General features: G+C 37.5%; 1 protein-coding gene across 6 annotated transcripts; it reads right to left on the bottom strand.

The window, feature by feature from the left end:
• Positions 1–3,781: 3,781 nt before the first annotated feature.
• Positions 3,782–21,185, bottom strand: LOC144500776 (homeobox protein Hox-B9-like). Of its 6 annotated transcripts, none has more exons than XR_013499009.1 (3): positions 20,376–21,185; positions 17,146–17,517; positions 5,324–5,428 (listed from the first exon to the last, which is right to left on the bottom strand). XR_013499009.1 is itself a non-coding variant. In XM_078224219.1 (2 exons), exons 1-2 carry the CDS (start codon positions 21,097–21,099, stop codon positions 5,187–5,189), a joined length of 966 nt encoding a protein of 321 aa, XP_078080345.1. In that variant the 5' UTR covers positions 21,100–21,185; the 3' UTR covers positions 3,782–5,186. The 6 variants fall into 6 exon arrangements, 3 of the variants coding, with proteins under 3 accessions (XP_078080345.1, XP_078080346.1, XP_078080344.1); XR_013499008.1 differs by lacking the exon at positions 5,324–5,428 and adding an exon at positions 14,513–15,170; XM_078224219.1 differs by lacking the exon at positions 17,146–17,517 and having other exon boundaries at positions 3,782–5,428.
• Between the last annotated feature and the right edge of the window lie 2,435 nt (positions 21,186–23,620).

The following is a 23,620-nucleotide window of genomic DNA, read 5'->3' as shown; positions in this document are numbered from 1 at the left end:
AAAAACAAGGACAGAGACAGAGAAAGATTATTCCTACTAAAGTATAATTTTGCCTTTATTTGGACGAAATTCCAGTTTTGCTTTTACATAAGGTTATAATCAGTTCAGTTCTATGCAAATTCGAATTCAAGAAACTGTCACACGCATCCTTTCCGTTATATGTGAAAAAGCCCTGAAGCTTGATTTAAGTACCGAGATAAACAGATAAAGGGGTGGTTACCTAAATTGTGCATGTTTTAAAATCATGCTACAAATAAAAACGAAATCAATAACCTCTGAGAAAAAATAAATCAGCAAGATCTTGGACTAGTCCGGAGAAAATGTCCATGCGGATGGCTATTACACTGAAAATGTGTGTGTGTGGCTTGTTGAAAGGAAGACAGTCTCACAAACAATAATCGATATCTATACAACAGTCGAGGATGGATTCAATCGAAAGGCCTGTGCACTGAGATGTGAGAAATGTAACGGGCCTGGAAGTTCATTTGGAAGCGAAGCATCCCGAGGTGTATTTTTTCGACGTAACTTACTTCTATAAGCAAATACAATATGTTATTCTCCCAATGTATTCACAATTTGAAATAGGCAACTGCGAGTCAAACATGCAGTTGTTAGGTGTTTAGTTGTGTGGAGATATATTTAGAAGTGCGAATTCCTAGCATTTTATATATTTCCCAAGTGTAGCAAACCTCGTGATTTCTCTATAATGGGGACCCGTCTGTAGTTATTGACGTTAGTCGCAGATTGGATTGTGGAATATTTTGCCGTAAATGGGCGAACTTACTTTATTGTGCTGTTTTCTCGGGCTTATACTGCAGTTTGAAAATAACAGAACTGCACAAAACGTGGTCCAGATGAAGTCATTGTAATGAAGATAAGTTTCAAATTATCATTAATGATAAGTTGCATTCGAAATACTGAACAAAATAGTTGATCGGAGAAAAGCCTTTTAGGATTAAAAATGTACATATTATTTTAAAAGAGGATCAAACAAGAAAGGCAGGGGAAAGTAAAGTGGAAGCTGTATTTTTTTTAAATCTGGGTGTTGTATCTACCGAATTCCAGGTTCTTGTACTATGTCTGCAGACTTGTCACGACTGAGTTTTGGTGGAACAATGCTGCCACCTACTGGAATCAGGGCGAAGTATTCTCGACTTCAAAAAAAAACAGGGTGAAAAAACATGAGCAAATATGCGCAATAGCACGATAAAATCTGACTATAAAGAATTCATTAGGCCCAAACCGTGGCAAAGGAAGAGTGTTTAAGCTCTTCAATTCCTTCGACAAATACAATTGGAGTCCGTACCAATAAACCACATCCTAAGTGTCGTGCTGCAGTGGATTGCTAACAATCTGAATTCCTGAAGGGCTGTAAAGAAGGGGAAGAAGAAAAAGAAAAAAAGGGAGGGAAAGAAAGCTTTCAGGACTCTATTGTCTCCGAGTCCGAGTCTAAACAATTGGGCATTCTGCTTCAGAATAAAGTCCCAGGCATGGGCGCGGGGTTGTAAACACATCCAAAGACCTTACTCCAGACGTCTCGCCAGACTCTGTATAGGTTTTTATTGCAGCAATTTCTGGCAGCCTGAAATGGTTAGGAAGTAGAACAAAAGAGGGCGTCGCTTGCTTTAGAGTCGAAAATGCATGTTGGTTACACCACAATATTCACCGCGATTTTCCCTAAACAAATCCAGTTCTTATATATTTCCCTTCAGAAATAAAACACAAAGCTATATTTTTATTGCTTGGCGCCTCCAGTTGTAAGTTTAATTTAATAGCTTCTGAAAGTTTTCCCTTTGCTGTGTTTGTTTTACAGACGTTCAATTCTTAACCTTCAGAAATTTATACCCTATAAACTTTTACAACGGTCATATTATTTTATTGCAGCACACCACACTGAATTTCCTATAATGACAGACAACTTCCTAGCTCCTCCTCCACCGTGCTAGGCTCATTTCTGCCTTCCCCTTTTAAGTGTTTGTGTCTCTTGTGTTTGGGAAATAATGTTGAACTGAAAATAACTGATATTATATTAGTTCTAATATACGACACGCTGATACTGTAATTATTTAGTTCAGCGCAGTAAAGCTGTTTAAACGGCCACGTAACCCTTTTCTCTGCTATGGAGGTATTAAAGCGCTAAGCATAGATTTATTTTTTAATATAGCCACGAGAGATCCATGGCAGCACTTCCACTGAACCAACCTAAACAGCAGGCTTTTAAAGTGGCGAGAACCCCTCCCTCCCGTCTAATTATCCTTGTTGCGTTGTCAACAATAAGATAGCAACAAGAAATGTAATCGACAGAAATGCCATCTAGCATGAACATTCGATAGAATTGACCAGCTTTTCTTTCCAAGATGGTGAAATAGACATCTTACTCTCAGAGATTTGTGGATAGGAGTGTTATTTCTTGTTTAGAATGTAATTCCTTTAAGTTAAAGACGCTTCATTAAAATGTCCCATTAGCTATTTGTGGACAGATTTTTAATGACATGGTCTAATTGAGTGTGTAATATTTAATTTCGTTTTTACATTTTGTTCTTTTATCACATTTGTCAATAGAATGTATAGCACATAGGTTGATAGGTTCATGCATTCATTTATTTTAGTTTTATGTTATAATTCTCATCTATAATGTCTGTGTGCATAAATCCATATCTGTCTATGCATAAAGGTATATATATGCACTCATACGTAGATAGATAGATAGATAGATAGATAGATAGATAGATAGATGGATTATACATACAGACACCTATAAATTATTTAACCTGCTAAATGGTGGGGTCGACTTAAACCCTCCAAAGAGAATAAGATTGCTGAAATAAGGTCTCATTTGTTACAAAAATCAGCTTAAATAGGTCCACTGGAGAAATATTAATTAGCACACTGATTATAATAGTGAGCAATGCGAGTAAACTATCAGAATATCGATAACCTTTCCTTGTCAATAGTGTATGGAAGTTATTTCAGAATATGTAATCTCCTTCATGTGGAAGCACACGAAGAGTCTACTTCTGAATTTCCAGAGCAATTCATATTATTGCAAAGCTGTTATGCTTATTGTGCAAAACAAGAAGTAATGAGCTCACCACTTTCCGATATGCATTGGATGATAAAATATGCAAAGTAACCAGCATATAAATACCTTTAGGAGTTTTGTTTCGAATTTGTTTTATGCAAAGGACAAAAAACCCAGGATGTTTCAGATCCTCCAATGACAAGTACATGGAAAATAAGTGAGCAACTTACGAGATATCGACCAATTCTCCCAGGGTGAAACCCTAATTTCTGCATTTTCCATCCATACCAACAACCTGAGAATATGTCACACTCAGCAAGACTCTGTGTTTGAGATTCCTTCATAAGACGGAGGCATTTCATTGTTTGCGGGGACACTTTGCTAGTTTTATGTTTCCCAGCAGTTGCAGGCGTTACTCTACTGACGGCCCGCCATTGTGTCCAGTCCTGAGAGAGGATTTATCGGGAAAACGGGATAAAAATACTGAGCTGCTTTCTATCCGTTGTCCGGTATAAGCACTGGCTTTGTCCTCAGAAATTGTTTCGTGGTTTATCAGATAACTAATTTGGTTTTGTTGAACATTTAGGAGTTGACTTTCTGCTCAGGCTTCTAAATGCCTCTGTTCAATGTCTGTAATTATTCAGAGACCTTATTTAATAAATACCGCGATTTTCCTTTGTTTTCCTGGGTCTGGTTCTCGTGCATGCGTCACACAGAGAGCTTCACATTCACAATCAAGAATGAGACAAGACTTTAACAAGGTCACGGGGAAATTTCGTTTCCAATTTTTCAGCAGCATTTTATTTTGCAGCCGTTTTTGATACATTCACATATTTCCATCTAATGATTGTGGTGTTAGGTGTACAAAGAACGGTGGGTTCAAAATATTTTACACCATTCAGTGGGTTTAATTTATTATTATTATTAGTAATAAATCACATTAAAATAGTGCAACCGCGCGCTGCTGTTGTCGAGAGCTCCGGAAAAAAATAACTAAAAGTGAAGGTCACCTAGAAATGGCAATCATTTCATATAAAATAGTTAGTTCGTTTACCTTAAATGCAAAATCTGCACAAACACAAGAATATAAGCAACACTTCCACATCAGACAGAGACAGAAAGACTGAGAAATATTTAACAAGCTGTCACCAGAAATGTTACTGCTTCTAAAATGTATCCCTTTGAGCTGAACCGTGTTGTCCTCTTTTTATATAACCCGTTCGTCAATCATAATTCGCCAGATTATTCCTAAACAGTATTTTATTTCTAAAATGTCATGACATTCTATACGACAAATGGTTAAATTTCGCTTCGGCAGTTAAACTACAATATTAGAACAACGTTAAGAACGAGCCACGTGGTAAAACTACCCATAGTTGTACAAACTCTTAGCAAAGGTGAAAGCTACTAATTTTAACCTTAAGAGCATCGTACTGCTCATTAAAACAAAACTGCTAGACCCACACTCGAACACACAGACTAGGGATTACAGAAGAAAGAGATCGTAAAGTAGATTATCAATCGGTTTAAACAGTAGTTACAATTCCATTGAAAAACACAAATTCTCAAATCAAAGAGATACAGGAATCGGGAAAACAGTACTTAAATCAACCGCAATATAATACGTCTTCGAAATGGATTATAAACATTCGTTTTTGCATGTAAACAATTAAAATAAAGTCGTGCTAAATCATTGGGATCAATAAAGATTAAATATATATATTTAATCGTAGGTTAAAAGAATCCAAACGCTGCTTTGGAACGCGGTCCATCCGGGTCTCGCGTCAAAGGCCAAAACCAAAGCATTCACAGAAATTGTAGCAATTTATAAATAACGCGAAGTTTCTTTTTAAGCCATAAAGAGAGAAAAGGTGGCGGGATAAAAGGCTCGCTGCTCTCTCTGTCTGTTATAGTGGATGAGAATGAGAGGAAGTTGTATCTCCTAATATCCTGCAATAAAATCCTTTACACGTGACTCTATTCCCTGAATGAATGCACTAAAATGTTCGAAATAAATAGCCGAATTGCTGGATGTTAAAACCTTACATTCTGGCCATTCTTTGCTGTGGATGCATGTTGACTTTCTCAGAACTACCGTGCTTTAAGGATATATTGCAGTGACAGCAAAAACCTGCTACGCACTAAAGTTTAAACTTAAAGCTAGTCACTCGAATTCTTTCACGTGCTCCTTACTGAGTCTTTTCATCTTCATCCTCCTGTTCTGAAACCAGATTTTGACTTGTCTTTCAGTCAGGTTGAGAAGCCGAGCTACTTCGTGCCTCCGGTCCCTGGTGAGGTACATGTTGAACAGAAATTCCTTTTCCAACTCCAGGGTCTGATACTTGCTGTAAGGACATCTTTTTTTCCTTGTCGAGCGAGCGTGTAACCAGTTTGCAGAAGGATTGTCTGAAGATGAGTGAAGGAAAAATAATCAGATCAGAATAAGAATAATATTGCGATCATATTTTCTCAATGCACTTCTAACATTACAATGCTTATGGTAGGATTTTCCCAAAATGATATCGATGGAGCTAAGATTCAGCGAGCATATGTGCATGTATGTATGTGCTGTACTCAGTGCTTTCCCTCAGTAAAGTGTATGAGTAAATTGGAAACATTTGGGCGTTCTCGAGTGGTTTAGTTTTTTTTGTTCATCATCACGCTTGCATTTGGGAAGTAAATTGGAAGACCCGATTGCACTGCATAAATTGTTTGATTTCTGCCTTGTCTGCAGCTTGACACAAAGATGGTGTGCCGCACATTTTTTTTTGTTCACAAGTTCTTCAGTAGATTAATTCAAACGGAAAATAACAAGAGGGAATAAGTTTTATTCATTCATTAATTTATTTATTGCCTCCTGGAAGACAGACCGGCAAACCCGTCATTAAAGGTTTGCAGGTGGTTACTTGTGTAACCCATAAAACAGAACGGAGGCGTATAAAATAACAAGCAATATAAAACCAGTTAAATACTTGTGGCCAAACTGGAAGCAAACTGCCTTTTAATTGGAACCTTATTTCAGTCGCGTTTTTGCGTGAGGCTCCTAAACTATTTTCATTCTAAGATAAATCAAGTACATTTCCCGAACAACTTACTTTGTTCTGATGCCTCTTTGTCTCCCTTCTCTTCACATATACTGTCTTCATAGCACGGCGCTTTCCCGGAGCTAATAGTTTCGCTCTCCAAATACTCGCCATGTATTTTTTGGAGCGCTGCTGGTAGTGTTTCGCCGCCGGGACCCGCGAGTACCTCTGTTTTCAATGAATCGTGACCGCTGGAAGGCATCCCGGGTAGGGAGACGGCCCTGGGGGTCGGGTCCAACCAGGACCGCATGTACCTGCTATCAGGCTGAATGGGATGAGACTGGACGTATGGATGGTACAATGTGGAGACATTGGTAGAGGACTGAGCGTACACGGGGGCCCAAGAAGTACCGAACACGGGGGATTTCGGTTGAAAATTGCAAGCAGGAAATTCGGGGTGCTCTGGGACCCCCGGCTGTCTGGAGACTATATACTGACCCGAAGCAAACTTTGTTGCAGGCGATCCCTCGCTTTCATGACTTATAAGTGAATCGACAAAATAGTTACTAATAGCACCAGAGATCGACATTATCAAACATCATACACTTCGATTCATTGGGAAATTATATGTAAGAGTAGAAATTGTTCTCTCAACTTCTCAACTAACAAAGTAGAGTTAGCTAATATGTTGTGGGCTATCTGCGAAACGATTGGTTAAAGTTTTCATGAGGCCGACAAAGCGACAATAAAACGTAAATCAATCCGCAATGGGGGTTAAACAATTAACAGCGCCCCCCGTATTAACTACTTTTAGAGGAGAAATGGGGATTACACAACGAACAGTATTACACATATATATAGATTGTGCAACTACCCTTAACAATATAAGACGCGATTAACTTTAAAAGACAATCTTTTAAGGGACTATTTTGCTTCCTAATTAATCTTATCTCGTGTGACAAATTCTCACACCGGTCTCATAATCGCCAGTCTTATTGTTGCTGTTATTTGCTTAAACCTATAACATAAGAAGTGTTAAATGCAATCATCGTAGCAGATAATTCTTGTGGTATTTGTGTTTGATGGGTACAAGAAACTGGTGAGGTTGGCGGTTTGGAACGCCCCAGATTTCCTTAACAATATTAGCTCGAGGTTTTAGTTCTATTGAAAGAAATATGTGTGCGTTCCCTGAGTAACAACTATAGACATTGGATTGGTGTGAAAATGCGCATCACAAACCATGAGAAACCTTACCGCCACATTTTCTTCAAATTTTAATTTGGACAAAAGTCCGCAATTAAGCAAGATTAGAACCAATTGGATTTAAGATAGTCTCTCGTTCCAGTTCCTGTATTTTCAACCAACTAAGTATTTTAGTCCCCATTGTGATCTTTCAATGCTCACAGTTATATTAAAGACACGCTACCTATTATTCTGTATTATCACGCTGCGTGACTTTAAATTATCCACGAAGGAGAACGACAAGCCGATATTTAAACAATATTGAACTCCGGTGAATGAGTGAATAATTCCAATGTATTAAAATTCTCCATGAATAGTTACAGGTTAAAGTTACGTTAAAGCCACATCTTCCCTTGTTATCGTTTCCATTTGTTTTAGGAGACGCCATTTCCATTAGAATAAGTGCCAGGAAAGGCATTTGTATTTGTGTCGTGGAGCTGGGGAGAAACTGTGAATGGAAGTTCTAAGATCACTTTCGACTAGTGAAATGCGCAAATACCGAAAACATAACTGGGTAATTGGGGATTTATTTGGGGAGAAAATCGTTCGGCTACCCAATTTACAAAACCACTTTCTTGATGTAACTCATTAATGAAAACTAATAATATTTAACTTTGCATTTAACAAATTCATTTAGAAGGTTGAATGAAAAGAGCTTGATTGACATAATTGAGCTGACGCAAAGAAGTTGGGTTTGAAGAGATTTGGACATTAGTCAAACCGCAGAACGAGCAATGGCGGAAGCAAAAAGAACAAACACAAGCGGTGAATGGTTCATATGCAGTTTTAAAGTATATTTTTCATAGAACCAATTTTGTCAACGTTTGATTTTATAAAATTGCTGATGCAAAACAATTCAATCAAGGAAGAAATTAGTTTAGGACAAAAATAGATGTTCGTTTCTTTGGACTCATGATGATTCGACTAACATTTCAGTTTTAATTTTTGGACTGTTATGATGCTTGGCAGTGGACTCGTTACAACAGTGGCTTCTATTAGGCTAGCATTAGTGAGGATAAAGACATTGAATAAATCATAGGTTTAGGTCAACATCTGATTATTCGTTAATGTGAAGATATCCTGAATCTCCAAAAGGATCCACTCGTTGTAAAAATATTTTTCAATATTTGCAAGAAGTTGGCTAAGCTTGTGAGTACCATTGAGAATATCCAAATATTAGAACAAATCAATGTAAAACTTAATCAATGTGCTTAAACTGGCTGTTAGCATCATGTAAGATGTATTTCACAAAATGTACATACTTGTTTTGTATTTTGATTTGACTTGTTGGGGCTGGTATTGTATTAAATTAAAAACAACTACCGTAATCTCTTAAGTGCATTTTCATTCAAAAAGTTCATTTTGCCTCTTTAATGATATCAAAAGTTTAGGGTAAGCGAGACTAAAATTAATTTCGGTCTATTTTACACTTCAAAACTACATTTTAAAACCCGTTCTTAAAATTAGTAAGATGCTGAGAGTTATGTTTCTGTTTAACGTGAATATTATCCAGTCTAAATAGTTTAGGGAGAGTATTTCAACGGGAGAATTTTGCAGTATAGGGCCAGCTAGACTTGCAGATCTAGTCCGAAAATTGGCATTAAATTGGTGTTTTAGTCAGCAATTTATCTGCATATGTTGATGATTGCTGTATATGTTGTCAAACATTGCGGGTTCGAGCTGCGATTATTCAACAGATTCGTTTGAAATGCATTTATAGATATTTATTCTACTTATTCTGAACTTAATTTCAAAATACCACAAATATGTATTTTCTAAAGTGTGAACTATCAGAAAATTAACTCATCATTTCATAGATCAAATAAATCCAAATAAATTATTTTGTCTGTTTGCTCAAAGTATGCCAAGGTTGTCCCCTTATTTTCTGCTGAGAACGACCACTCTACTGTGCAAATTGCTGCACAGAGACACTCGCCTGTCTTTTAACTCTATTATAAGGGACAACCTGACACTAGCATCGTCTTTGTTCTTTCCCGTTGAGAATGAAATTCTGGATATCAAATAGACTCTTGCAATATACTTCCTTTATAATTAAAACTTGTCTTAAACGTACAAGCCGCAGTTTATATGAAGTGTTGAATAACATATAGTCTCACGTTAAATCAAGTAAAAAGATGCACTCTCAATCAGTTAGTAACAAGGAATAATTCTGTATTAGGAAGTGAATTAAGAGAGATGTTTTTAAATTTAGAAGCAATATTATCTATTTAGGACAGAAGCAAAACTTAACTTGGGCAACAACGATTGGGAACCGCATTTCAACAATATATAAAAGGATAAATGAGCATATTGGTCCATTTCCAGTACACTTTCTGGCACAATAACGTATTTGTATGCTCTTTGGGGTAAATTATTGGGCTTTTCGTGTAAATTGTGACTTCATATATTATATTTTAAACGCCCTTTTAAAATCACAGATTCGAATCTCTGTCAACCAAAAATGGAATGTCTTCAAACAACAGCAACTGACATTTTGAGTAGGGAAAGACCCGTCGTTCGAGGTCGCTGCAGGCCATTTCGGTGCAAATACCACATTTAGATTTAAAGAAGGCGGTTCAGCTTAGGCCTAACTGTACAGGATTTGGGACCCGTTGCACTTGCCTCTACAGCACTTGTGCAATCCTATCAACTTGAGTCGTATCAAAGCAGTTATAAACGCTCCAACATATTTAACAGTTAAGGGCTTATTTGTGGCATTCTGCCCTTTAGCTCAATTCATAATCCATTGGATGTGTGCAAGTAAGTAAGAAAAAAACCCAAATACCATCACATTAAATTGTATACTGCAGATGGTGAAAAATGACAATCAGCTACAGTCTATAATTGGAACATTCTCTGTAATCAAATTGTTGTTAAAATGTGAATTCATGGTTTTCCTTTTTCCTTTGATGAGGTTCTTTTCTACAAATCACTCGGCAGGCTCAGTGACCGCTCTGTATGTATCTCTGCATGTGTTTTAAACAGTAGCCGATACTTAATTTTCAGTTTCCAAACTGACAGTGAAAGTGAACGAATTGAAGAACATCTGCGCAAACCCCCTGAAGTTATACCTTCATACATAAACCAAAAAAAATAGACGAAGGCAACATTAAAGCTTCATCATCTGGTGGAACGTCTAATTGGAACCTAGTCTTATGCCTTTCTGCAATTGGATGACTCCTGTGAGATATTGCCAGATGTGGCTCACTGCAGCAATATGGATCCGGCCTCTTTCATTTAATGTAAAGTAACGTTGTGATAAACTGAGGATCCATCGTGAATGATTGAGTAATATTTAAATTATAATTTATGACTGAACACACTGCATTATAACTAAACAAAATCATATCATTACAACAAGGCTGCAAACCTTAATAACTTGACACAGTGGAACTGTAAAGCCCTCTGAACCGCCAGTGTACAACATTTGTTTCCATGCGACCATATTCCAAGTGTTCAAAAAATACACAAAAACTAAATTAAGATGGTAGAGAAATGAACCGTGCTATTTTTCTGCTCATTTTCAACCTCGCTTGGTGTATTTTCAATTTGCCTGTTTTTAAAACCTAAAGTGACTTCTTTAATGCACATAGACAGTGCAGATATCAGTGGCGACTTAAACCTGATAAAACACTTCACACAACTGCGCAATCTACCTCAATCCACCTATCGGTGTTGTTGACCTATATATTTATCCATTTATTATACTTATAATGAATCGATTTATCGACCTACGCAGTTATTTCTAAAGAATAGAAAATTGGATCTAGCTAGTTATGTTTGCAATTACGATACAAGTCCAAAAGTATACGTTTACAACTAGAAAAATATTCACAATTTGCGTTATTTAAAACTTTACTACACTATCCATGCACATGAATAGTTACTTTAGATCTATCCGCATATCGGGCAGATGGTTAATTAAATAGCTGAGTACTTCAGATAATCTGCAATAACAGTCCGCGCCAGGCATTGTTAGTGGAACCATCTTCCATATATTTATAATATATAAAATGTTTCGTCACAGAAACCATTCCTTCGGGTAGCAAAATACCAGAGATTCTTGTTAACTAACATCCATAACTTTGCGATGACAATAACTGGAGTAATTCAGGCAGTTTCTTGTCACTGCGATCAAACAGAATCCCAACAACATGAAACTACCTAAGTCACACAACAGTTCCATTTCACTTGCGCCATAGATTGGTTCTAACGAGTTGAGTTCAATTCGATCATTAAAATGAAGACCATCATTGTGAATTATGTATTTTGCTAGATATTATTATTTAAGGTATTCTTAATTAATAAAAAGATCTCACATTTACAAGAAAGGAAAGGAAGGGAAACTATTTAGAAATCGCACAGTTGTAGGCGGCTTCAACGTTATAACTATGTCTGTTTAATTATTCTAGCAGGGGCAGCTCACCCCATTTTGGCCATGCTTCGGTAGTATTTACCTGTAAGAAGCTGAAACAATTGGCGTTACTATACTGAATCAATACCATGTTAAAGAATCAAAGATTTCACTTCCTAACACAGTCGGCAGACTGCTGCAACAACAAACTTCAGCAGATCCAAACATTCAATTTTCTGCAAAGCCCATATGGCTGAAACCGGCCTTAAAGGGTCGCTGGGAAAACGACGTTAACGTGACAACAATGCCCTACCATTCTCATCATGTTTTCCAAAGTCTTGAAAACAAATTTGGACAACAGTTAGCGAGTTTCCACTTGGAGTTTGTCAAGGAAAGTAAAGTGCGACCATTTCCTGATCTCAAAGCTATGCTGTGCAGAATGCCGCTCGGAGCCAAACTGCCCAAGTCCAACAAGTCCTACATGACAGCAAATTGCCAAACATATTTATAAGCCATAAAACTTTACAAAAGCGGACGTGGTCGTCCTTGGAGCATCGTCAGTGCCCATAGTCAGTAACAACCGTCTGGATGGTATTTAAATCACCGACACCGGATACCAAATAAATTTCAAACTGCAGGGTTTTCTTTAGGGGTGGAAGCATCGGAATTCCCTGTCCTTTTTTCTCAACCATCAACTTGTCCATTTCAGGTCAATTTCACGGGTTCACAATCAGCCAACCAACGTCCATGATATATACGAGCCAGACTTGATGAAAGAGCCACTAAAGAGCAAATGGCCACAACAAAACTTAACAGGCTTTTAGACATTAAAAAAGTGTAAAGAATTACAGAAATGCCAAACACAATTTTATTGTTATTTTTAAATCTGCATTTTAATATTAGTCTGTGATCAGGCCCAGAAATAATGCAATCAATTTAAGACGTGAAATATACAGGACATGCTATTCAAGAAAAAAATACTTTCAACACTTACTTTGCACCATGAAAGTAAAATATTTCATTTTAACAGTTATTTTTGAATGGTCCTCAAATATTAACAGATTCTTTCCTGGCCCTCTCCCACAAATGTATTGTGCGGAGTTCACTGTGCATAGCAGTAGACATCAGGTAATGGAGAGAACCTTAAAGTCTTTGGTATAGCAAGTTTCCTTATATGTTTTAAAAATAAATATTACATCTTATCTGCCATTACACATTTGTCAATCTGAAAATCTCTACCTAAAAAGACACACGCCAAACTAATTGAGAGGACAGACTATCATAGTTTGTCAGACAGTTTGATGAACATTTAAGAGACACATTATTCTTAAGCACAAACACATTTTAATTGTAGTGTATAATCTCCAGTAAGATTGTAGTTCACTGCAAGAATGATAATCGACACTCATAATAAGTTTGAAGCTGGATTTTAACAGTTTGCTGTATATTCACATCATTTACGCAACAGAAGTTCTAATCAACAACTATTCATCTTCCCCAGGTCAGTGACTGACGAAACAATTGCCAGGGATTTTATCTATTTCAGTTTTCTGATATATTTAAGCTGCAATTTGTACTGTGAGTTCATGTCAATTTATTGGTTTTTCACATTCCATTCACATTTCGATGGGAAGCTTTACGTCACATCTCTAGTGTGGAACTGAGTAAGAAATTAAACCATGAAATTAGGACTAAATCTTGTTAAACAGGTCGGTGTCCAATTACACCCCACTAAAAATTAGATCAATGGAAGTTTTCAGTAATAAAATTGAACTAGTAGCTAACAGGAATCTATGCCTTTTCAAGGGATATGCGCCAGGTGTGGAGGCCAACTCATGAATATTTTAGCCATTTGACGTTAGTCAAAGGAACACAAAAGCTGTATAAGCATCTGCCTTCTCATAACAATTGTAATAAGATCATTAAAAAGTGTTCTATCTTGATTTTTGTTTCTTAGTTTTAAACGCTTATGTTAATCAATTTGGATCCAATTGATGTTTTATGTCTTCTGCAAATCTTTCTGTAAATCAAGTCTTCAGTTATGAGATGCCGTTTTAAGCCGAGTGAACGGTAAAACATGTAGTTAATCTGCAATACACTGAATGCACTCCTAAACAATTTATCGTCAACATTTTAAGACGTTTCAGTATGAAAGACGTTGGATAATGCAAACATTAGTATTATAATCGCTATGAAGTCCACGTGCAATATTCATAGTTTGGATATTTTCATGTACTGCTGTGTCTGTGTATTGATAAAGAACAATAAAGTTAATTTTAGAATCCTTCGAAACATTTTAATAATAAAGCTAATACTTGACATTAACTTGGTGAACTTATCTACTGAATGTACATGACACCAACGAAAACAATTGTACATTGTTTGATATTATTGTTGCAATGCCCATTCAGTAACCTATATAAATAACAGTTCTTGTATACTAAGAAGCAAGAAGGATTCATGATAGGCCGATCATTTCTGGAAATGGATTTTCAAATTTATACTTTCTCATTACTTTAAGAAACAGCTTTGTTTTAAGACGAATCATAATGCATATATCCATGAGTATGTAGTAATTCAAAATATACCCTTTGGTAGACCGAGGATTTCCCACAATTATCGACCTCTAATTGCTTCAATATGCCTGCCTATTTTCAGGCTAGTTTCAAACTATAATTTAACAAGCGCTTCACTCTTGTGCGTGAAGTATGCATGCGCAGATGGCGTACTATATATAATAGGTGTCGATTTCTCTGGTGACCCCTCAGTAAGAGGAAGTGGTTGGCAGACGTTAAAATGATTACTTTTGTAAGCATAAAACATAAACGTGGCATTAACTATACATCGATTAAATCCAAGAAAAGGACAACATTGATAAAGCAAGTCAGATTTTATTGCATTCGTGGAACATTCTTTCAGCTCCTTTCCTCATAGTAAAGCGATAGGACATTAAATTATCTGATGGCAATTAATGAGCTTGGCCAGTAAACGAGTCTTCAGATTGTTCAGTTTCAACAGCGAACCAGTAACTTTTTGTTATGTTCAGTTATTTTGAACTTGCAAGTCCTTCATCCGGCTTTGTCCCTTCTCCTTTGTTGGCTTAATGTTGTTCTTGTGACTAGACTTCTGAACTTGCAACCTCTCCCCCTCCCCCAACACCATTAATATTGTTGTAACACTGCAACCACTTCAACGAGACGCTTTATTTCGTCCACCGTCTCGTATATGTTTGATTTTGCAAAACACCAATTCTTTCATCAGATGGGGAACGTTGTCGATATTTCTCGAACTCTGTGCTCTCTGCTCATCTTTTTCAGTTTCATTCTTCGGTTTTGAAACCAGATTTTGACTTGTCTGTCGGTTAGATTGACGCTCCGGCTGATCTCCAGGCGGCGCTCTCGAGTTAAATACATGTTAAAGAGGAATTCCTTTTCTAATTCCAGTGTCTGTTGCTTGGTGTACGGGCAGCGCTTCTTCCTTCCGCCCTTCGCCGTCAGCCAGTTTATCGTATTCTCAGCCTTTGCACTCTCTGTCAATCGGGAAAAACAGATTGTCAAACGACCTGCAGAATAAAATGGATTCTGTTCTTCCTCCCTTTCTTTTACCACCAACGAGACCAAGGGTTGCAATAAAGGTATCCCAATTGAGAGCGGGGAGGGGCAAGGCTGTCGGCACATAGTCAACGAGTTCATATTTTATCCTGATTCTCATTAGCACATGTTGTTTCAGACCGCAGCATTACCTGTTCTAATGTAACTTCATATCCTATCAAAATAAGAGTTTCACCAACTTTTCTTAAAGAGGAATCGGGCACCTGGGCAACTAGCTACAATGAAGGCCTAAGGTTTGATCTAAAATCTTCAATACAGGTTGCACTAGTGTTCGATTGCTAACGAGATTTAGATGGAATAAGACATGACAAACAATACATAGCACGCCTTTCCCTTACAATAAAAGTCCCAAAAATTAATTGCGAACATATTGTTGAGTTTAAAATGCAGCTAATATAGCTTGACCATGGCAGACCATACGTCTCAAGTTCTAATTAATAATACCAATTTTCTGCTAAGAAATTGTTTACCCAGTTGAAAATAGACAAATTTAATTCCTGGGTTATCTCAGAGCATTTAAACGCCTATTAATTTTCCTGAACTAATGATTTGTCCAGGCGACCTTATTAAAGCTTGTTTTAGAACAAAACGGTTGCATTGCAAAATAACCTTTAGCCCTTACAATTTCGCCTTTAAACTGGATTTTCACTTAAAGATTATGGCTTGTGGGGGGAAGAGAACATTCTCGGAACAGGCGACGGGAAAGCACAAACATGGGGACAATTATTTTCCACAGAAAGTCAGATAAAGTTTCTCCAAGCTTTTAATTTTGCATTATTTGCTGAAAATCTTACATCATTTTGGTTAATTTTAATGCAAAAGTTGACGTTTTTAATGATGTAATTCGCCATCCTGTTGTAAGTTTTGTGGTTCGTAGTTTTATTTTTAAATGTAACATAATCTTTGGGATAACCCTTACTGTATAAAAGACAAATGTTGTCGATGCCATGAATATCGTTGTATTTGAATTGAAATTGTATGAACCGAATCCACTATTAAGAAAAAGCTCAATGTTTACAAATTGTAAATACAAATCTACGTTTATTAACATCTTTAGAGTTTGTATTGATAAAACACAAGCTGTTTGAGCTCCTAGAACACGACAAAGTGTTTTAATGAAATTCTATACTTAAAATATGAGTTGACATAAAGACGATAAACCACGAAATAGATGGTTTTCAGGATCAGAAAACATTAAATGTAATTTCGTTGATGAAAGTTATGCCCACACAGCAGGCACGCTCTTGACTTTGTTGAAAGGATTTAAAACAATGGGACCTAGGAAATGGTTTATCCATTCAGTCACTCGGTGCATAAACTTGCCAAACTAATAATCTCCTAAAGAAGGGATCGATATAGGTTAAATTGTCGGCTCGTGCAAGAAGTAGCGGATTTGGTGCAGGGGATAGTTCCTTACCAGCCAAATTTCATTCAGCTTCAAAGGAGAAATACAATAAAAAAAATCTGAGTCTCTGTTCAAAGACGTTATAAAAGAAATAAACGCAGAAAAAGCTGCAAACAACTCAGTAGGTCTGGCAGCATCTGTGGAGGGAGAACATTTCAGGTCGTGACCATGCATCAGAATGACCTGAAATCCTAACTCGTTCTCGCTCCCTCCACAGATGCTGCAAAGTCTGCTGTGTATTTTCAGCATTTTCAGTTTTTCTTTGAGATTTTCAGCATTCACTGTATATTGCTTTTGATCTATACATGAATATTGATTGGCCAGGCCCTTGCCTAGACCTCAGGGAAGTATTTTATCTACTATATTCCGCATCCAATCGTAATTCCCCAGTATTAAACTCATTTGCACAGGACCTTCCTGTTCTTAAACATTATTTAAAATCAGAAACTTGTATTTAACAATTCGCAAATTTTAACAACCGGACTCACATTAGGAAAGTTGCTGGTGCCTGCTTTGACCATCCGGTAGCAATCCATTTATATGTATTTGTCATATTTTCCAAATGGTTTAGAGGAAAATACGTGAAAGTCAGAGGGTTTCATTTTATTTTTTTCCTTTTGAACTGCGCCTACCAAATGTTCTGAAAGGTCCAAAACGCAAAGAACTATATGATAATCAGTGTGAAATCACGTTAGACGTCTCCAAATAGTTTTCTTTTCTAGATGTTGCATGTCGATTTGTTGTTTCTTATGCTATGGGTGAAAGTTGCATCACGTGTTACATTTTCTGTTTAAATGCTGTATCCTCTTTGGGTGGCTCCCGAGATGAAGATGGAAGCTGCATTGTGTGAGCAAATAGACCTGAATGCATTTAAAATGTGGATAATGACTCAACAAGATTAAAGTGACCGGAACAGCAAGGGCTTGGAAAGAAATACGGTTCTACAGAGCCCGGGGTTCAGTTTAAATATTACAATGCAAATTTATATTATGTTATGAACAAACAGTTAATTATTCATTCATGAAAGTATGTTAGTAGCATGCTATAAAGCTTTATTGTACAGCAAATTATGTGTCTGTATCCTGCTTTCGGGTTTAAGTAATAACCGTCCTTATTATTTTATAACAACAAATTAATTATTATTAGAAACTGTGTGGAAATTAACCAAGCGCTGTGAATGACAATAAGCTATTCCGTTTAACTGTCACTTTGTTACGTACAAGTTCAATTTTAAAAAGAGTCAAAATCTCAACTCAATGTAAGGCCTCCATTTTTATTAGCTACTTCGTCACGTCATTAGTTCTTTGTGTGAAGCTGACGTTACTTCAATGCAGCAAAGATGGCGGAAGCGTTGTTGTGGTAGCGTGTAGGTTTCTCTTAAGAGGTTTTTGACATCTATCAAGAATGGAAATTCCATGAAAGTCAAATAACCTGAAACTAGGTACACCAGCTAAGCTGTGCAATAAATGAAATACAGGGGTTATATGTTGGAAAAAATTAAATAAAACGGAATTGTTCAATTATATTGCCCCATACTAGAATTAAAAGTCAACGAGGACTGAATGTTTTCTTAGAGATCAACTAATTGATGGAAAAGAAATCAGGAGATCCCCACAGCTGCAGAGAAAATATATCAGTAAATTGTAACAGTCCCCAACCAAGTCTTGTTGTTAGGTTGAACAAAACTTTCCCAATTCAGAATCACCCAGTCTGTGGTTTGAGTGCTCACGGCTGATTTCGTCTAGTTCAATGAATGCACCATTGCGCCCATGCACAGTTCAAGATGTGACAAGAATGAAATACAGGATTCTCTCTCCTTAATTGGGAGATAATTTAACTTCGGAGGTGCTCTATGGGTATTCACTGGGCCAAGGGGGCACCTATGACTATTTACAATACTTTGACTCAAATTCTAAGTTTAACGTGTGCTTAACATGTCTCAGATTTGCATAACAATAAACGCATTTGTATGCCCCATTGTTACTTGATGCTTAGCACAGTTTCCTCGTTTGTGTCATTTGATTGTGTGGGTAAACACTCAATAAAACCAATGTTTGCTAAAATGTTTGCTTCAGTTCACCATTTATGTTTAGATCTCAACAATACACAAAACAGACACAAACGGGGAACCAACCACTTGAACTGTTAGGGATTGCAAAGTTTTTTACGAATTGTTTGTCGACTTTTTCGCAACTGAAGTGTCGTTGCTTTGCAATGTTTCATTATTTAATGTGTCTGAGAGTAGGTGGAGGAAATCGGTTATGGTAGACCCACGTTAATTATAACTTCCTCCCAATTATTGCATCCTGGTGTTTATCCATATTTTCTTCTGTGTAGTGTTTCAGGGTTGGGAGGTGGAAGGGTTCGAGATTATAGTTACTTCCTCTGAAAAGTTTCCTCGGAAGATGCAGAAATGTGTCTTATTGATTACCTCAGAAAGAATCGGCCAATAACTGTTTTGATACACATCTCATTTCTCATGTGTTAGAATCAGATCAGAGCCATTGGAATCATAGATACCTGTCAGGGAATAGTATTTAGAGTACCTTGGATTACAAATTAGCATGTCCGTTCAATTTGTTTGCCCCTGTGGTTCTTTTATTCCTAACTTACTGAGCAGCAAGTTCCCATATATTACCGCAATACCTCTGCAGCCCTGTGTGATGTAATTTCTCTTAGGCGCCATAATCTAGCTCCATGGTAACAAATAGGGCTGAAGTAGACATCACGCAGGGCCACCTAACTCATTTTATTTATATTCAGAATTTAGAATTTAGAATTCCATCTGTAGATTGTTTTTATACACGAACCTGTCGCTCGGATACTTGCTCGGCCACTGTCAGACTCAAATTCAATATATCAACAGTCACAATTGTTTATTTTAAACATCGCTGGTTGCCAATGCAGTGTTTGCATCAAAATTTTAAACTCGAATATTTGTTTGTGTATTCATTTAAAATAATATTCATCAGTACATGTGTACGTTCTTATAAATGCCTGCACCAACTAGCAATCCCAGCAATGTTACACACATATATATACACATTGCTGCATATACTAAGATAGCCATACGAACGGGTAGATTATTAATTATCCGATCAGTTCAATCAGTTCGCCTCTGTGTATACGTGCATTATATACATCTGCAACCATATAGATAGGCCCATATAACGGAATTATAATATGATACATATGCATGTTTGTGAACATTTACCTGAGCATATAATTATTTATTTATGTTCATAAAATCATTTAGCTATACGTAAGTATATACCTGCATTTACGTAATGTTTTACCTTTGTAATGAAACCTTTGTAATTTTAATTGTATCGGCACTTGATCTAACTGCAGTATTCTTCTTAAGCATGTCTTGCTTTTGATAATGCTCATTGTTTTTGCCTAGGTGAGTTGTTTGTATTGGGGACTTTTGCAGCGATTTCCACTGCAGCTAAGGAGTGGCCTTCAGGAGAGGAACAGTCCGCTGTTTTGATCTTTAAAAGGGCACTTAAACGTGTTTGTAATTTACTCTGCCGTAAGGGGCCGGTACTATAAACTACTCAAGGTATTAATTTGTACTGAGGGATCATTGTGCTGGAGACAAAAAGGCTCCTTTATAACCTAAATAAAGTCACCTTGCTGCGGATGAAATTGCGGTATATGTTCCTTTTCCGACTGCCCTGTAAATGTTTCTCTTCCTTTCGTTCATGGTTTTACCCACCTTTCATTTCCTTCTCGGGGAGGATTTTGTCGGAACCACGAAACTGGAAAGAGGCTGTGTCTTGTACAAATGTACTTTCTCTTCCCCCTGCGTTCTTTCCCGGGTCTCCGCGGCCCGGATCTTTGGCGGTGCTCACTTTTAATTCTTTTTCACCTGGTTTTGAGGAGGACGACGTGGCGAAAGAAGAAGTGAAGGAAATGCTGGATTGTATCGAGCACGGAGTAGTGACTGGCGGTGGCTGGTTGTAATCCGTCGGTTTGTTTGATGAATAGCTCGGTTCTGAACGGAAATAGTTGGGTATGGGAACGCTGCCACTGTCACTTGTGCAGCTTTCAGAAATCACCCTTGGATAGACTGAGACCTCAGAGTGCGTCTTCGAGTGCTTATCCCCGTCTAATAAACAATAGTTGGCTTCTTCCTTCACACTGGACGTGAAGGAATAAGAGTTTATCTGCTGAAGTCGGCCTGTGTGGATGGATGGTGACTGGTTTACCCACCCTGCCATGCCTGGCACGTACTGATGTGGAACCAAAGCTATACCTTGCTGGCTGTTCATCTCCCCTTGTTTACGATGTGATTGGCCAACTTGCCAATTCTGTACCCCGTAACCCTGGTTCGCCCTGGAGGACAAATAACCCCCAGGACAATAAGGTTCAGCCCTTCTGGAGCAAATTAAAGACTTCACTGAAAAGGAGCTGGGAGCAGAATTCTCCGAACATGACATAGCTGCAGCTTAATTTGCTGAGGGGGGTTGGGGGTGGTGGGGGAGGAAAAAAAAGGTCTTTATCAAACTGACATTTCACTTGGACTCCTCAGATACCGGCTGCGTTCAACTTCCTCCCAGTCAGCCAATCAAATTCATGGCAGCCCCCGTAGGCTCCGCCTACATCACGAGGGTTCAGAAATGAGAAGAAAATTGATGTATTTGTGAGACTTTGAAACACCGGTTATTGTGACAAATACAAGATTGTTAATTCAGCTTTGATAACCAAATTAGAGAGAATCATGTCCTGGTCCACAAATGCAGACTCACCAGTTCAAATTAAAGAACGTGGTTGCCATGTTCTGTGACAAAGTAAAACAGAACAAGGTTATTATTTGCAGGTTTTTTTTCAGACAGTATGGCGACAGTAGGGACGCTGGAGGGGCTCTGTGCTTTTTCCAAGTCCGTTATATGGGAACCCATGACTGAAGTAAGGGTTCAGTGGAAATAAGGGGAAGGTTGAAGTTAGAAATGTACCTGTAGAAACAATATATTAGTTTTCAGGAAGAATAAAGACTACACCTCCAGAAATATTCACATTTATAGTAATGCGATAGATAAACAAATGCATATAAATATATTGGAACAGCTACATGCTAACTTATGGTTTTAATTATGACATTAAGTTAAGTGGCATTTACAGCATCCCTTCTGGGATATAGAACTGGCAGTTAACTTAAGGTGAAGTCAAGTATATATATCTGACACACAGACACCAACAGGACATTAAAAGTTTATGCTTGCTTTATTTGCTAATGGGGTATTTTTCACATGATGATAGTCCGAGGGTGCGGAATCTGCAGTTTCCCATCCCTGAGCATTCATGCAATACTGCATGAAAATATGCAGCTTAAGTGGCTTGTAACCTGCAACAAATGTTTAACTTTTGTTCTAACTTCACCCCTTGGTCCTCTGTTGGATTAAAAGAGAAGGGGATTCAGAAATAGCCTCGTTTACCTTCACCTGCAAAGTTATTTTAATCATTTTTAGCTTTAAAATTAGTTTTTAAACAGCAGTTAGATTTGATCTATTTTTCCATTTAGAGCTCCTCAAACATGTTGTCATCTTGTGTTTCTCAATAACTGGAAATGACAACATATTTTCATACAGCTTCGACTTTATATTCCGGAGTCTTTCCTCTTTTTGTCTATTGTATTTTTGTTTGAAGTCTTTGCGTCCTATATTTGTTCTTAATGTCTCACATACTTCAATACACCTACTTATTTTTGTACTCAAATTTGCTCCAGCCGGTTAGAGAATTGGACACATAAATAAACAGTCAAACAAATAAATGAGTAGATCATTTGACGAATGAATATGTGGATATTGTGTCTCAAGGAAAGGAATCTCACGCTTACAGTAGAGTTGTGCCGAGCTGCGCACTTAAGAGCCCAATCGTTTCGTCATTTATACATAACCATTAAATCTGACTTTATGCACCCCTAAGGTTTTCAACTAAGATCAAATCTCCTGTGCAAACATGTTTTGCAACAGCGATTGAGTCAAACTAGTGTTTTTTAAAAGAAAAGCAATGGCTATGTAAGTTATCTGTTTCCCGAGAGTGGAATATTTTATATCTGTCAAATTCAGGCACAGACGCCAATGCAGTATAAAAAATCTGTATTAACAGAAAATGAAGTTTTAACTTTGAAATACTATACCCCATGGGATGTTCACGCTCCCAACTGTAAATATTTTAGGTACAGAAAAAAATTAAATCTGACGATGACAGATAGGGGCATTTTTATTGACAACTGGCTAACTAACTACAGATTTGGCGCAATTATCCTTTTCGACCTCAATTAAATCTGTTTTCGTGACTCAAGTTAAATGTGTACAGTCCGCACATTTTTTCATCGTCTGGAAGCAATGCCAACGAAATCCGACCGGAACTCCATTGGTTCGCCCATTACTAATTCGACACCTCTCATACCGCTTGTCGCCCCCACCCCCGAAAAACATATCCTCTAAAATGCAAAGAAAGCACCTTTGTATGGATAACTGGACTTAGTTACAATTTGTAACCGAGTAATATTTCAGAGCAGCAACAGGGGATTGTAGCATGTTATTGCCACGTGGACGGGGCACGCGTGGGGGCAATTTTCCACCCCGAACCTGCAGCAATAATTTCACAGAAATGACTGAGGAGCTGCTTGTGAGAGAATAAGCAGATGATTATCCTGGCTCAAGCTCATTACAAGGCCCTAGAGTACGGTATTCTGGGCAGCCGTGTAAAACAATCTAAAGTGTGGTCTATTGTATTTGAGAGGTCGACAAAAGTGGATTCATAAGCGTTATACAGTGACAGGAGTGCAGTATCTGAATAAAGAACATCACACTGAAACCTGCGTCACTAACTCCCAGCAAGGCATGTCAATAGCTAATATTGCCTCCCCCAAATTAGCAAATTAACCGAGAATACAAATGCAGGACTCAGAACTGTATACAACGATCCCACACTACATGCAAATCTATGTGTATG

Source organism: Mustelus asterias, chromosome 11 (assembly GCF_964213995.1).
Source record: "Mustelus asterias chromosome 11, sMusAst1.hap1.1, whole genome shotgun sequence".
Taxonomy (NCBI): domain Eukaryota; kingdom Metazoa; phylum Chordata; class Chondrichthyes; order Carcharhiniformes; family Triakidae; genus Mustelus; species Mustelus asterias.
The sequence above is the reverse complement of the archived record's forward strand: the minus strand, read 5'-3'. Positions and strand labels throughout refer to the sequence as shown.